Here is a 15,215-nt window from a genome sequence, read left to right as displayed (position 1 = left end):
TTCCTCTGTCTCCAGAAATACCAGTAGCCGCCGCCCCTCCCTAATCTGTCGCTTCTCCGGGGAATGTGTCTGTTACTGTATTGAACCTCCCCAAGCGCTTAGCACAGTGCCGTGGACACAGTAAGTGCTCAATAAATAAGAACTGAATCTCTTGATCAGTGGCACCAGCTGCAGGCCCAGGGAGGCCCCCAGGGTTCTGCGTAGCGAGCCCAGAGAAATGACGGTGGCCACGCAGAAAGGAAGCGAAGACTAAGGGGAAGCTTGCAGAGAGGGTCGGACAGCTGGAGAGGAAGCTACCGTTTGAGGGCCCTGGGGGTGGGGGTGGTGTTTACCCAGGGACAGAGGGATCTGTGGGCTGCAGGAATTCTGCGTAATTGGCACTTTAAGGTGTGACTGCCTCAATCCAATTAAGGATTGTCTGTTGGTCTCCGGGGACACAGGTCTTTAGTCCCTCGGCCTTCCTGCCCGCTCCTCCGTCCGTCCGCCCGCTCGCTCGTAGAGTTGCCCGCCGTTGGCAGTATTAGCTCGGTCCCCCTTAAGGAGAGGCACGAGCCAGCCAAAAAAATGACTTGCGAGTCTTCCCCGGAGGCTGGGAAGTGTCCTGATCTCGCTTTGGCATATGGGCTTCAGCTTTCTGTCCTAGATACCCAGATACTGGGCCTCCTACGGTGACAGAGCCGCAGGGCCCGAGCTGAAATTTCCCTGGCAATGATCTAGCTTGTCCCTGCCTCGGGTAGGATATCCTGGACTGGAAAACCTCCCGGACCTTCTTCTACTGGAGACTGAGGCGCCTCTTGCTGGAGGACTTGGTGAAGAAGAAGATCCACGACGCCAACCCCGAGTTGACGGACGGACAGATCCAAGCCATGTTGAGGCGCTGGTTTGTGGAAGTCGAGGGAACGGTAAAGGTGAGTGAGAGTGGCTCTGGGGAAGAAAGGAGACCGTCCCCGTGCTCTCACGGAAGTCATCCTGCCCGGAGGTTTACTCTTCTCACTGCCGAACGAGGGCGTGTGCCGAGAACCCCAAAGGGGGATCCGGGAGTCTCCTCGGAGGTGGCGTCCCCGTTCTGAAACTCGTGATTGCGCCTGGGCCTAGAGCTGACGGTCCTTCCGTGGTCAGCTCAGGCCAAGGGCAGGCCGACTGCAGCGGAAGGCCAACGCGGCAGGAAGCAGCGTGGCCAAGTGGATAGAGCACGGGCCCGGGCATCAGAAGGACCTGGGTTCTAATCCCAGCTCCGCCACTTGCCCGCTGTGTGACGTCGGGCAAGTCGCTCCATTGGGCCTCAGCTCCCTCATCTGCAAAATGGGGATTTAAAACTGTGAGCCCCATGTGGCTCGTATCTACCCCAGAGCTTAGTACAGTGCCTGGTAGATAGTAAGCACTTAAAACCATAATTAGTAGAAGTACACGTGGGCTCAGCTTCAGAGAAAAAGGCCCATCTCCACACGGGACCGCGAAACAAGAGGGACAGGCTTGACGGAGGCAGCTGGGGGTGGGGCGGAGGGCGTTAGCACGGCTTCGGTCCCACCCCGGCTCAGCCTCTGACAGGTCGTCTGGCTCGCTTACTCCCCCACCGCGCTGACTTCTTTCCCCTGGATAAGCGTTTGCGTAAGCGCCTTCGGGGGGTTATCTGTCGACTTGAAAACGGTGCTGGCTTGTAAAGCTGGAAACGGGTCCCAGCCTCCATCTTCTCAGCTAAGGAAATCCACTGGTATTCCCCCTTCTCATTCACAAGGGCAGCAGGGTCAGTCTTCGGAGATGGCACAGTCTTTCGGGATCTAGTTCCGAAAGAACTAAACAGCTCTCGCTCGGCCCCGTGAATGGAACCATCGGGAAGTTCTCGTCTCGGGTTTGGGCACCTTGGTTTCTTCGGGATGGTCCGAGAGCCGCAAACACAGGCCGACTTAGGCGAAGTCACGGTTTTCTACTGGTCAGGCTGAGCTTTACAGGGTGTTCGGTTTGTAGCCCCAGTCACCTGGGACCTCCCCGTTGGCTCCGAGGATCGTTTCAGTGGCTACTGGCAGTACCCGGGGAAAGTGAACTTCGAAAGTCACGCAAGTACAAATGAAGAGATTGGTCTCCGGTTAAGAGTGGAAACCTAGGAAGATTGAGGGGGGCTGGGGGGGGGGGATGGTGTGTGTGTGTGCGAGAGAGACACTTAGGGTAGTGCCTTTCTTCACTAAGCTTGAGGAAGAGGAGCTGTTTTCGTTCTGAGCATGAAGCAAGCGGGGAGGCGGGGCTCCCTCAAACCGCTGCCCTTAGGGGAAAGGAACAGCAGAAGAAATAGGTCATCCCCATTTCTGTTAGCGGTGAAGAGAGGAAAAAGGTTTTCTGTTTGCCCACGAGCCTTCACTTTTGCTGCCGCCCCCCACCCCGGCTTAAACCGCTGGTGAGGGGGCTCGGGAGAGGCCGTGGCCGCCGAGACACCCAGAGAGCGGAGGGCCGGGGCCGGGGATTTGCACCAGCCACCGAAAGGGAAGCGGCCTGACCTAGTGGAGAAGAGCACGGGCCCGGGAGTCAGAGGGCCTGCACTCTGACCCCAACTCCGCCACTTGCCTACTGTCTGACCCTCTCTGGGCCTCAGTTTCCTCCTCTAGAACAGTTTCCTCCTCTGTAAAATGAGGATTTGATGCCTGGTCTGCCTCCCCTTCAGTTTGTGAGCCCCATGTGAGACGGGGACTGTGTCTACATCGGCATCTACCCCGGTGCTTCGCACGTAGCGAGCACTTAACGAGTACCACTCACGATGATGACGACGAAGCGGTCTCTGAGGTTCTCGGTTATCACCATGCAGTCTCACCTGAAATTAATGGAAACGGGTAAGAACTACTGACTGCCTCGAGGGGCCGGAGCGCAATAATAATGATCATAATAATAATGATGATGGTATTAGTAAGCGCTTACTAACCACCCCACGAAGCGCTGAGGTGGATACGGGCAAATTGAGTGGGACCCGGTCCCTTATCCCATGTAGGGCTCGCAGTGTCAATCCCCATTTTACAGATGAGGTAACTGAGGCCCGGACAAGTGAAGTGACTTGCCCAAGGTCACATAGGGGGAGCTGGGATTAGAACCCAGACCCTTCTGACTCCCAGGCCCCTGCTAGCAGCAGTGTCTGAGGTGTTCGGGTCGTTCAAACCTCTTCTAAATTGTAGCTTCAGTAGAAAGCAAAATATCTGTAGCTCTCTCTGTCGCTCCTACTTGCTTGAAGAGTTATACTGATGTAGTCAGATGTTTGACATTCCGTTCGGATGCTCTGCAACAGCTCATCAGTGTTTTCTAAATATAGATTGTCCTCAATTTTGCCCGCTTGGGGAGTGTTTAGAGCCTGGGGGCTGCGGGTCATAAGATCACCAAAAGACTGACAGGCAGATTATGGGTCTGGGGAGGTGGTGGGAAGACAATTTAGTAGATTGGGACCAAAAGAGAATGAAGAGAAAATATTTTCAGTCGTGGTGACTTCTTTGCGCTCTTCATCATTTTCTTTTTTCCAGTGGCATATCTGCCCCTCTCCCAAAGGGACTGAGACAGGGAGCGAACATTTGGAATGGCAGAATTTTGTTTCCCAAAGAGGTGCCTGTTACAGTAAATTTTTGGTATGGAGCTCAGAAGTTGCCGGAGTGTTAGAATGGTCGTCATCTTTGAAGCCGGGATTTTGGCGGAAGGAGTTAAGCATTAGTTTCTAAAGCGGTCAAGAACCCAGTTTGGAAATGGGGGCCTGGGAGTTCAGAGGAAAAAAATGCACGCCACTTGGAGAGGAAAATGAAATCCCTAGCCCACCCTGCTAGGCCCTCCCCTCCAGGTCAGCCCTCTGAGGCAAGCAGCACATGAAGTCAGAGGGAAATGACGGCAGGCAGTGTGTCTGTTACTGTTATAGTGTCCTCTCCCAAGCGCTTAGTACAGTGCTCTGCACACAGTAAACGTTCAGTAAATCCGATCGACCTGACTGGCAGGGGGTTGGAGAGGACCGGAGCGGGGTGGGGGGAAGAGAGGTCAAGGGCAGAGACCTCTAGGCCGCGTTTCCTATGGTCCGGGCAGCATCTGAGATGGCAGTGGACAGGAAGGCAAGCGGGAGGAATGGGTGAGGTGGGAGGGGAGGAGGGCTTCTCCTCGTTTCCCGGCCCTTTCTTCCAGGAGCTAAGGGGAAATCTGGAATTAATCCCCTGTCCAGCATGGGAACTTAGGGGCCTCCCCTTACCTATAATTGATCTCAGCCTTTGTCTCCTCCCTTTACTGTGCACTCCCCGAAGGCCCAGATGATGTCTGATGATTCCATTGTACTCTCCCCAGTGCTTAGCATAGTATCTGGCACAGAGCAAGCCCCCATAATTAGCGTGTAAGGGGGAGACAGCTCAGTCCCCCGGGGAAAGATGCTCCTCCCACCTCCACGTTCTCCTCCCCTGACTCGACGCGGCTATTCGTTTTCCTTTACGGAAAATAAAGAGAGGGCTCTCGGACTGGGGCCCTTGGGCTCTGAAGCCGTTTTCCCCTTGCTCCATTCCTTGTCAGATACCGCCAGCAGCCCAACCAAGGAAGCAATAGGTGGTCTCCCGGCCCCTCTCCCCACCGGCTTACCTACGGACGAGGCTGATTTCGAGACCGCGTCGAGGTTCAACGTTAGCGGTGAAGCGACCCGGACTTAACGCAGCCTTCTGTTTTAGCCCGACGAGCCTTATCGGGCTCCGCTCTTCGGTAACGCGAGGAGAGAAACTTTCCAAATTAGTTCATTTAGATTTAATGCGATACACTCATTACCCAGATCAAGATAGCTGTAGATAAAGAAGCGTGGAGCGTCTGTCAGGGTGGGGCAGTTAATTTGTGAATCTCAGAATGGCTGGACATTGCAGTGGCCTTCTGGAGCCCAGAAAGCGATGGGCAAAGTCAGGTGCAAAGCAGCAGGGACGATGCCTTTCTCTCCTCGGCCCCCGAGGTCTTTCAGACCTCAGTGGGCCCCCTTTCTTTATCAAACACTGAGCAGCACTTGGGTCCTTCCCTGATTAGAGACGGACCAGCTGACATCCAATCCGTCTACGGTATTTGCGTGCAAAGCAGTGTGCTAAGAAGTCGAGAGAGCACGGAGCGTCCATTCTAACGAGGGAGTCGGACATTCAGAAATCATTTACGAACAGTGGAGACGGGGGGGGGGGGTGGGGAAGAGTAAGGAGGTAGACCGCGAGGTCCCTCCAGACGGTAAGCTCTGTGTGTCATTGTCCTCTCCCGAGCGCTTAGTCCAGTGCTCTGCACGCAGTAAGCGCTCATTAAATACGATGGATTGGAGCCCAGATCCAGAATGAGCTTGGACAGGCACAAAACCTTTCCCTTCCCTAAAGAAAACTGAGTGTGCAGGCCCCTGTCTGGATATGGTTCTGTTAAATTTTCTAATTAAATTCTCAGGTCTCCTTATAAAGATGCATCTGATCACAGCACGCTTTTCCAATTGGTGCTGTCATCTGATTGCTTTGTCCCCGGTTCTCTGTTCTTCAGAGGGGTTATCTCTGACCAATACTGCCAGCGTTCTGCTTGCTACAGTCAGGTGTGGGCCAGTTTTAAAACATTTTCTCCTTTTCTTTTTTTTTAAAAAAAAAATAACACCATGGAGTTCTGCGGGTGGAGGAGAGCGGGGAGCGGATGGTAGCTTCCCCTAGACGGGCTTTCCGAGGTGGTGTCGGAGCATCTTTAGAAGCAGGCATCTTGTTAGCTAATACATTACACCAATCGCGGGGAGTTATCTTAAGCCACAATTAATCTGCTCCCTGGCATATGTTGATAGGAAAGCATCATGCTGTTTCTTAATTAAAAGCAAACGGATTAAAAATGATTAATAAGAGTATTAAATATTCTCGGAAACTAAAAGCTTGGGGATCCTTGGGTAAATCTGACTCTTTGCGGGTCTGAAAATCAAGAAGCATTTACTATTTTATTCCCCTGCCCCCTCACCACCACCCACCACCCCCCCCGGCCCCGAAACTTTCCTAAGCATTTCGCTTTGTGAGCAGGAGGCGTGCTTTAGAGTCCTGGAGAAAAAAGATGAAATGAACGGTGGTCGGCAATGTGAAACTTCAAGTGAGTGTTCGAACCCTAGCCGATGAACTGGTGGTGGGCAAGGAAGAGAGTGAGAAGTGCTGTGGTGTTCGGAGCTGTAAAAAAAAAATTCATCAGCCTGGGCCTGCCGGCGTGGTGATGTCTAGCCGGTGATACTGAGCTGGTTTTTTAGTGGACCTTGGCGCCAGAGTTTCCCATCCTGGTTTTCTCCTCACGCACCCCGTAGCCTCGAGGTGGCTGGAAAGGGAGAAGCGGGGGAGGCAAGGGACGTGTCACGCTTCTGCCACTTTACAGTAAAGGCGACAAGGAAAGCAGAGATTTCATAAATGGAGCGAGTAGCGTAACGGGCAGGAAAAGAGCGGCTTGAGTAATTCGCTGTTTTCCAGTGTATCTGCAGATCTGGTTTTCCTTGTTAGAATGGTTGGCCCTCATGCTGAGCGGAGGGGGAAACGCTGTCAGACTGGGGGAGTTCGACGATGGGGACGGACCAGACTCGCTTCAACCTCCACCCACCCCCCGTGCCCCTTAGCAGAGGATGGGGTGGGCCCGCGGAATCTGGAACGGGGACCGGGGAGTCAGTCGGTCAACCGTATTTATCGAGGGTTTACTGTGTACAGAGCACTGTACTGAGCACTTGGAAGAGTATAGTATAACACATTCCCTTGCCCACAACGAGCTTACGGTCTAGACGGGGAGACAGACGCTAATATAAATAAATTACAGCTATGTACGTAAGTGCCGTGGGGCCGGGATGGGGGGGGGGGGGGGCGGAGATGAATAGAGGGAGTGAGGCAGGGTGACGAGAGGGGAGTTGAAGGAAAGGCAAAGAGGATTTAGTCAGGGAAGGCCCCTTGGAGGAGATGTGCCTTCACTAAGGCTTCGAAGGGAGGGAGAGTAATCGTCTCAGGGCTGGCGGCGGCAGGACCTCAGAAACTTACCTCGAGGCAAGGGTCAGTTGAGCCGGGGGGGGGGGGGGGGGGGGGGGGCAACAGTTAACTGGCAGGGGTAAAACCGGGAAATTAGACCACAAGACCACGACCTGAGCACATTTTTCTCTGAGGCGGCGAGTCCCTGGGACGGGGGAGACTGTGCTAGGAGCAACGGCGTCTATCCGTCACTTAGCCTTCACCCGGCCCGGACTGCAGGCCTCGAAGCTCTAAGATCCCCTCGGTGCCCCCACCTATTAAATTACAGGGCTGTGCTCATTGTCATTCCGACTTTGACTTTGTTAGTGATAACAGAGAAGGATAGTGCACCTTTAAATGAGGAGCTTTGTGTTTAATTACCCAAATAAAATGACATAAATATGAATGAGTGCTAATGGCGGTACTCGGTTTTCCGGAAACCATTACCCAAACGATTCCGAAATGATTTGTAAAGAAAATGAGAGGAGGAGAAGAGAGCAACGAGAAGGCTATTAGGCTTCCTGAATTATTATGTGGTCAACTACCTTGCAAATATCCAAGCGCGGTGATCGTCCTCCCCCCCCCCCCCAAAAAAACAGACAGAGCACGGTCTGCGGACCTCTTGACCTCCCCCGCGATGCTCATAGCCGCAAAAATGGGGGTTCGGTTTCCGAGCGGGAGGCGGGTCTCGCGCTGGAGGCAGAACCTGCACGATGGGATCGTGACAGCCGGGTCGCTTTCCAGGGGTCAGAGCTTAGGGAGCTGGAGGCGAAGACACGTACAGCTCGGAGGTGGATGGCAACCATCCTCCGGTTGAGCAGCAGCCGCCTGTGTGGGCTCAATACTGTTAGGGTCGATCACCTAGCGGTGAGGTTTACGGCGCAGTCTACTGAGGGACAGGCACTGGACCGGGAGTTTGGGAGAGCACCGCGAGACCCATGGCCTCCATCCCCAAGGACGTTATTTACAAACAGTGGGAGGAGGAGATAACAGAAAACCGCAGTAAAGGAATTAAAGAACCTAATGCCAATCGAGGTAAATGTGTGTAAGGGCGGAGGAGCGGTACAAGCGCTGAGAGTGGCTGTTAGAGTGGGGCTTTGTGAACCATTCCGGGAAGCCTTCCTGAAGGAGGTGGCGTTGAAGATGGGGTGTGCTGCAGCCTGTCAGATTTGGTGGAGGGAGGGAACAGCCGCAGAGGCAGGAGTTAGGAGCCGGGTGCGGTGAGAAGGTGAGCTGGGGAGGAAGGAAGGGTGCGAGCATCTTAATGTTAATAATGTTGGTATCTTCTAAGCGCTTACTCTGTGCAGAGCACTGTTCCAAGCGCTGCGGTAGACACCGAGGAATCAGGTCGTCCCACGTGGGGCTCTCGGTCTTAATCCCCATTTTACAGATGAGGTGACTGAGGCACAGAGAAGTGAAGCGACTTGCCCACAGTCACACAGGTGACAAGTGGCCGAGCCGGGATTCGAACCCATGCCCTCGGGCTCCAAAGCCCGTGCTCCTTCCGCCGAGCCACGCTGTCCTTTAAGGCAGGAGGCGTTTCAAGGGCCGTGTGACACTTCCGAGGGTACTGGTGATTGTGCCGTTTGTTGAGTGCTCACTGTGTGCCGAACCCCGTACCAAGCGCTGGGGCGGCTACAGGGTCACGAGGTCCCACGCGGCGGTCACGGTCTGAGAGGAGAAACAACAGGTGTCGAACCCCCCCACTGGACTAGGAGGAAACTGAGGCCCAGAAGTCTAAGCGACCTGCCCGAGGTCACACAGCAGGCAGCGGCGGAGCTGGGATCAGCTAGGCCCCACGCTCTTTCCACCACCCCGCGCTGCTGCTCCTTCCAGCGGGTCAAACGTACACCGGCGGACAGTCTACGGCGGAGGCTGGCCGCCGGCAGACCGTTATGGAGCCTGAACTCCACTGTAACGTAGCCGTCGCTGCCCTGGCAGCCACAGAGAAGTCGGAGGGCGCGTGCCTAAAGAGGAGGTTTCACTTCCGTACCCGGGAAGGAAGGAACCGAGGCCAGCGAAGCGGCAGGGACTTGCACCACGCTTTGCAAGGATAGGAGCGCCTGGTCCCGTTCCTTTCAGCGTCCTACCTGAGAGGTCGGAGAAATCAGAAGGAAGGGTTGAGGGGCAACCCCTCCCCTCCCCACACGGCGTCGGAGGCTTTGAAAGGCTCAAGCTCTACCCCTTGCTGTTTTAGGAGAAAGGAACGGGGGCGAGCAAATCATCCTGTGACTCTGCCAGAGAAGCAGCGTGGCTCGGTGGGAAGAGCCGGGGCTTGGGAGTCAGAGGTCATGGGTTCGAATCCCAGCTGTGCCACTTCGGGCAGATGACTTCCCAGTGCCTCGGTTTCCTCGTCTGTAAAATGGGGGTTAAGACTGTGAGCCCCATGTGGGACAACCTGATTACCTTGTATCCCCCCCCCCCCCGCAGTGCCTAGAACAGTGCTTGGCACATAGTAAGCGCCTAACAAATGCCACCGTCGTTAATATAGTTGTCTCTTTCCTTCCGCATCCAGAGAACTACCACGCAAAAGGCAGCCTCCTCCACATTTTCAACCGGCTGGGTGCGGCTAATCAAATTACAGGAGCCGGGGGAGGTGGCCAGTGCCGGCACGGGTTCGGAGCTCCCCCCTCACCTGGGCGCAAACCCTTGTTCTGACCGGAAGCCCTTGGTTTTGCAGGCCTACGTGTGGGACAACAACAAGGATCTGGTGGAGTGGCTGGAGAAGCAGCTAAATGAAGAGGAGGGCGCCCGCTCGGTGGTCGACGAAAACATCAAGTACATCTCCAGAGATTACATACTCAAGCAGATCCGTAGGTAAGACGGGTCAGGAACGTTTCCCCTCCGAACCCCAAACAGGTGGGAAGGGATTTGGAGTAGACGGTGAGGTCTCTGCGTCGCGGTTGACGGGGAGGGGGCCTGGGCTGCTTCCCAGAGGGGAGACCCCGAGAAGAACGGGCGAAGGGCCAATGGTCCCGCCACCCGGACTGCAGCCGTCTCTGAGCCCAGCCGGGCAGCGTGACCGCTCCGGACCGCCCTGCCTCGGTCCGCAGCTAAGAGGGGGAAAAGGAAAATCCCACAACTGACGGGGTTCCCGTCGAGAAACTGTATTTTTCTAAGCCCACTCTTCAACAGAAAGTTCCGTTTTAGCCATGAGTCCTGCTGCAGGCCTGCGGGAGAGAGATCCCTGTTGGAACAGCGTGCGCCTGCCCTCCCCCTTATCCTGACGTGGAGACTCCCCCCAGGTCCAGCGGCCGGGAAGGGGGAGGAGGGCTGCGTCGCCGGCGGCACAGTCACCAGCGGTCAGTCGGGTGGAGTCCGTGAGCCCTGCGAAAGAAATACCGTTTCTGAAGCCGCCTCCTGTTCGGTGGACAAGGATCCCGGGAACTCTGCCTTTAGGGGAGCGGCAGGCCGGAGTTACTCTAATTCTGGTCATTTTCCTTTTCTCAAAGGAAAAGGAAATGTTAGCTGAATACCGGGTCCCTCCTGCTCGGGGTAGGGGGAGGATGGGACGCTACTTCTATCCCTTCCCATCCTTTCTTCCGGGGATCTGCCGGAAAGGCAGTTGGGGGCAGCCGGCTGAGACCCATTCCACCTTTGCCTCAGCTGAACCTAGCTGTCCCACAAATGTCTTCCCCCAGGAGAAAGGGGTCTCAAGGGAAAAAGCAGACCGGGACACCTACGGAAGCCTCCCAGGTTCTTTGCCGATGGCCATTCTCCCTTGGAGAGAAATAAGTGAAAGGGGAAATTCTTGATCTCGGGGGTTCGCCGTAAGGGAGCCTGCTCTTAACGTCTCACCCTGCTCTGCCCCCAATCCAGCTTGGTGCAGGCCAATCCGGAGGTGGCCATGGATTCCATCGTCCACATGACCCAACACATCTCGCCGACTCAACGCGCGGAAGTGGTGCGGATCCTCTCGACGATGGATTCCCCTCCTTCGACGTAGGGCCGGCAGGGGCCCGCCTGCCTCCCTCCGCCCCATCCCGTCCGTCCCTCCCTCCGCCCCTCCCCTCTGTACGGTGACCGGGGCTAGCGGCGGCCCCGCTCCTCGGCTGGGATTGCCGTAGAGAGGGGAGGAAGCAAATCGCAGCACTGAACTGAACGAGTGGCATTTTACCTCCCTTTGGGACTATCTCTGGGTAGCCCGGATGTCGAACGGGCCCCAGAGAGCTTCGCCGGGACTGGGACGAAGGTCCCGTAAGGTATTTATTGAACAGAAATCGCTCCCGCAACCGCCGTCCGGCCACACTTGAATGGGAGAAGGCAATGAAGGGTACAGATCGGTGCCCTGAGGCCTTACCAGCGATGTGTGAGCCGGGGCTCCGGACCAGGCTTCCTCCCACCCCCACGCGGGAGCTTTCATCCCGGAACGGTTGCGGCGGCGACGAGGAAACTCCACTTTGGTCTCATCTCATGGTGTCGTGGGGGCCCCGGGCCTCACCGGGTCCCCATTTGGTTTCTGCTTTTTTTTTTTTTTTTTTTTTTACCCTATGACAAGAATAACTGGAACTCAAAAGACTGACCACAGGCTCCAGGGGAGCCGAGGGCAATAGCAATCATGGAAATGGGGAGGGGGAAGGGAGAAAGGAGGCAGTAGTGACAGTGAAAGAAATACGAGGGCCTTGCCCCCCCCACTGCCGCCAGTAAGTCGTCACTGGTCGAGCAGGCGCGGGGACGTCTCCGTACTGGGCCCCGGGCAGCCGCGTCATCCCCGGCACTCTAGGTCTGGCCCCGAGAAAAAGCGGTCAGACCCAGTTCCCGGAGGCTTGGCATGCACGGGCTTCGGCCTGCCCACCCTTGGCCGTTGCCCGGGAGGGAAGGGGGCCGGCTTTTCCATTTCAGAACAGTTCAGCACTTGGCAGCCGACCCAGTGGCGTTCCTGGCCCCACCACCCCCGGCCTCGCTTGCTAGAATCGGCGGCTGCCCTGCGCCCCATCCCCTTTCCCACCTTAGGATCTGAGGGAGGGGAATTTTCAGGAGCCGAACGACAGGAAGATGAAACGTGTCCCAACAAGGCTGGGGCAGGGGAACCTTCCCGAGGGGAACGGAGCCCTCCTTGCCTCTCTTTTTCCGAATCGAGCGGTAGCGGGTGCTGCTGCCTGTTTCTAAGGTTAGTGGTCCTCTCCCCTTCCCCTCTCCCGCTGCCTGATGCTCTGGTTGAGGAAGGAGTGTTAACTTTCAGTTGAATGAGATCTTACCTTGTACTGGGTATCTGGAATATCCCAGGGGCAGCAGTGGTATTCCCTAATTTTAACCTAAAGAAGAGAGAGTGAGGGTTTCACACAGGAGGCAACAGCTACCATTGGATGATGGCTGATTTTTCAAAATGGTATCGTAAGTGCTGGCAAAGGAGGAAACGGCAAAGACGTCGTTTCCGAAGCAGGCAGTTGCATTTACGAGCTGCAACTCTGCGCCTTAACTCTACAATTTAAATTTAACAACAAAAAAGCCACCGGCAACACTGATGTCTTACCTTCAGACCACCATTTCTGCCCCTCTGCAGTGACAACTGGATCTAAGCTAGTCGCCAGCCGACCAGTGGGTCTCCATCTGCCGGGCAGCAGGGGCGCCTCGACCTCCGCTGCCCATACGTGTCCTCACCACCTTCGGCACTGGCCGGGAAAAGCAGGTCTGTCGGGTCCGAACGAACCAGGACGACCAGTGGAGGACAGATACTGCCCCGAAGTGTCCGACGACCTTCGGCACCGAAAAACTAAAGGTGATGTCGGTTCCGTCCCGTCGAGGAAGACGGGTAAAGGACAGTTACTGACAGAAAGCATCCGAGTCGATCAAGTGCTCAAAAGGATTTCGGTTGTGAACCGTCTGGTTTTTGGGCTGCTGGGTTTTTTTTTTGACAAGTTACAGAAAAGAGCTTAACACACGCTGCTGCATAAAATTCAACCCCACCTTTAAGGAGCGTGAACTACCCCTTTACCGTAAAGTAATGCTCTTACAACAAGCTGGTGCTATCGTATTTTCTCAAGGCCTGCACACACAACTCCTGGGTCTGATTTTTCACTCACCCGAAGTTACGGCACATCACAAAGGCTTCGAAGTAACGAACGTCAAATGAGCTGGATAAAAGCAGTACACGGGACTGGGAATTTTTTTTTTTTTTTTTTCAAATGAGGAAGAGCAGGGAGAAAAGTCTCCTATGTGAGATGTCAAAATAATGTCGCTACCCATCAGATACAGGTTTACTGAGGCAAAGAGATTACAAATGATGTATTGACCAGAACTTGCTCAAACCAAGACTGTCACCACCCCCCTTTTCATTCTGTTCATAAAGCAACGTTCACTTGTCTCGACAGAAAATTCAAGTGGATACGTATCCAAGGGGGAATGGAGGGGCTTCAGACAATGCATTCTTAGTACATTATTTTCCTGAAATAAATCAATAGAGTAATAGACAAGGCCCAGCTTGTCATATCACATTCATCCTTGTGGTTACTCTCCTCTCTGCTCCATTTTTGATAGGGGGACGGTGCTGAGGTTCTTTTCCGCTCTCCCTTCTCCCCCAAACCACCCTCTACCTTGGGGGCAGAGGGAGGAAGAAGTGAGGAGGAGACAAGGAGCAGGTACTTGATGTTCGACGTGTAATGGCAGCCGAGGAGCCGCGACTGGACCTGTTTCTGACCTATCTAGGAATGAAATATCTTAGCAAAAAGTCAAACTCCACGATTCGAATCAAGTCTGAACCAGCATGCAGGCTATTGCCTGACCCGGGCCTCCTTGGTTTTAAGGCCACCTTTAAGCCACCATCTCTCTGGTCAGGAGACAAGTTCAACCCGCCGTGAGCACAGGAGGAAAGGAAGACTTCAAAGAGAGGAAGTTGCTACCCAGATAACCTGCTCTCTGTTGAAGCTGGGATGCGCCCATCTCGTTTCTGCGGCTCGCCCTGATCTGGGGGCAGAGAGGGCACAGATAGCGGTCCTCGGGCTGGCGGAATCGTGAGGTGCGGCTGACTGACGCCAGAGGTGAGAAGCAGGATCCACCCTGAAATCAGCATCACTGAGAACATCACCGTGCGGGTAGGAGAGTAAGGGGGCGGGGAAAGATGGTAAACATCTACCCAACCCTGGCGATCCTCAGAAAGCCTTTAGTTTCCGGCACCGGACCAAATGGGCACGCGGCTTCTAACAGCCGGTACCCCGAAGGTGGCACCGCGGCAGATGATACCAATTTTATACGGCGGTTTCAAGCCAGCTTATTCGTTTTAGCCGCTCAGGATCGGAGAGCCGCTTTCTAAACTGTTAGGTTGGCAGTAGCTCCGCGGGCTAGCGGAAAAATGTATCTGGTCTAGGCGCTGGGAGGTCTGGGCTCACTGATCTTCCCAGTAACTACTTGCTTTGGGGCCTCGGGCCACAAACCTTCCCCGGAGGGGGGTAGAGACCTGTGACAGTTGGGGCTCCGCGGAAGAAAGATGAGGGCCTTTCCCAAGCTATCCCCCGGAATCAGCAGTAGCGCGTAGACATTTAAGCCCTCCTCTCACCCACCCCAACTCGAGTTTTTACTGAAAATAATACAAAAGGTGGCTCGTGTATCCAGGCGCCAAAATCACTGTCGGAAAATGAAATGGGTTGGGCTAAAGCGATATAGAATTCCAATCTGGTTTGCTTCGAGCTGTTTCTTAATTGGCAATGTGGTCTTAATTCAGTGCCAAGGGGAAAAACTGGGCCGGCTTACCTGTAGAGGAACCAGGAGACAACTGTTCTGGCCCTTCTCTGGCTCACTTAGATAAGCAATGATTCACCACAGCCTACTAACCTTGGTGACCCTCCCTCCACCAAGAAGTCAAGCAAGCTTACCTGTGACAGGGAGGCTGAAATGATGCGGTTCTTAGCCCCGGTTGGTTCTGGGAGGAAGGGGAGCACTGTTACTTTGGAGAAGATCATGAAATACTGTTAATGCCTGTTCCTTTCAGGAAGCTGACTGACACGTATAGAACTCTCTGCTGCTGCAGAGTCTCACTTACCTCACAAGTTTCTTTTAATAAAAGAAAATTTTAAATCCATGGTCGACTCTTGCTTGGAGGGAGCACTGCCTCGTTTCGGGGTAAATTTAGAGTGATCGGAGGCCTGGCTAGGAAGGTAGGTTTCCTGTCCTAAATCTCCAGAACGATCCCCGACTTTCTGGGCAAGACATGGGCCTCTGTTTATTCACGTCTGAACCCCTCTACACTCTACTGTACTGTCCCAAACACTTAGTCCAGTGCTTTGCACACAGTAAGCGCTCCATAAATACAGCTGACTTATAGAAAATTACTCA

At 54.6% G+C, this 15,215-nt stretch overlaps 1 protein-coding gene and 1 long non-coding RNA gene across 9 annotated transcripts in view; one reads left to right on the top strand and one right to left on the bottom strand.

Moving 5' to 3' along the window:
• The window catches only part of ACACA (acetyl-CoA carboxylase alpha), a 258,984-nt gene extending 244,023 nt beyond the window's left edge, over positions 1-14,961 (top strand). For 7 of the 8 annotated variants that reach the window (XM_029082675.2, XM_029082678.2, XM_029082676.2 and 4 more), the window contains 3 exons: positions 738-908; positions 9,628-9,764; positions 10,767-14,961. In XM_029082675.2, the coding sequence (XP_028938508.1) occupies positions 738-908; positions 9,628-9,764; positions 10,767-10,893 (435 nt within the window). In that variant the 3' untranslated portion in view covers positions 10,894-14,961. The remainder of the gene's footprint in view (positions 1-737; positions 909-9,627; positions 9,765-10,766) is intronic. The other variant, XM_029082679.2, reaches the window with a different exon arrangement.
• LOC120638927 lies at positions 10,039-11,332 on the bottom strand. Its single transcript, XR_005660978.1, has 2 exons — positions 11,248-11,332; positions 10,039-10,274 (listed from the first exon to the last, which is right to left on the bottom strand). It is a non-coding gene; the product is annotated as an uncharacterized LOC120638927 (long non-coding RNA).
• Positions 14,962-15,215: the final 254 nt, after the last annotated feature.

This window comes from Ornithorhynchus anatinus, chromosome 17, assembly GCF_004115215.2.
Source record: "Ornithorhynchus anatinus isolate Pmale09 chromosome 17, mOrnAna1.pri.v4, whole genome shotgun sequence".
Lineage (NCBI taxonomy): Eukaryota > Metazoa > Chordata > Mammalia > Monotremata > Ornithorhynchidae > Ornithorhynchus > Ornithorhynchus anatinus.
Note: the sequence above shows the minus strand (reverse complement) of the source record. Positions and strands in the feature narration are given on the sequence as shown.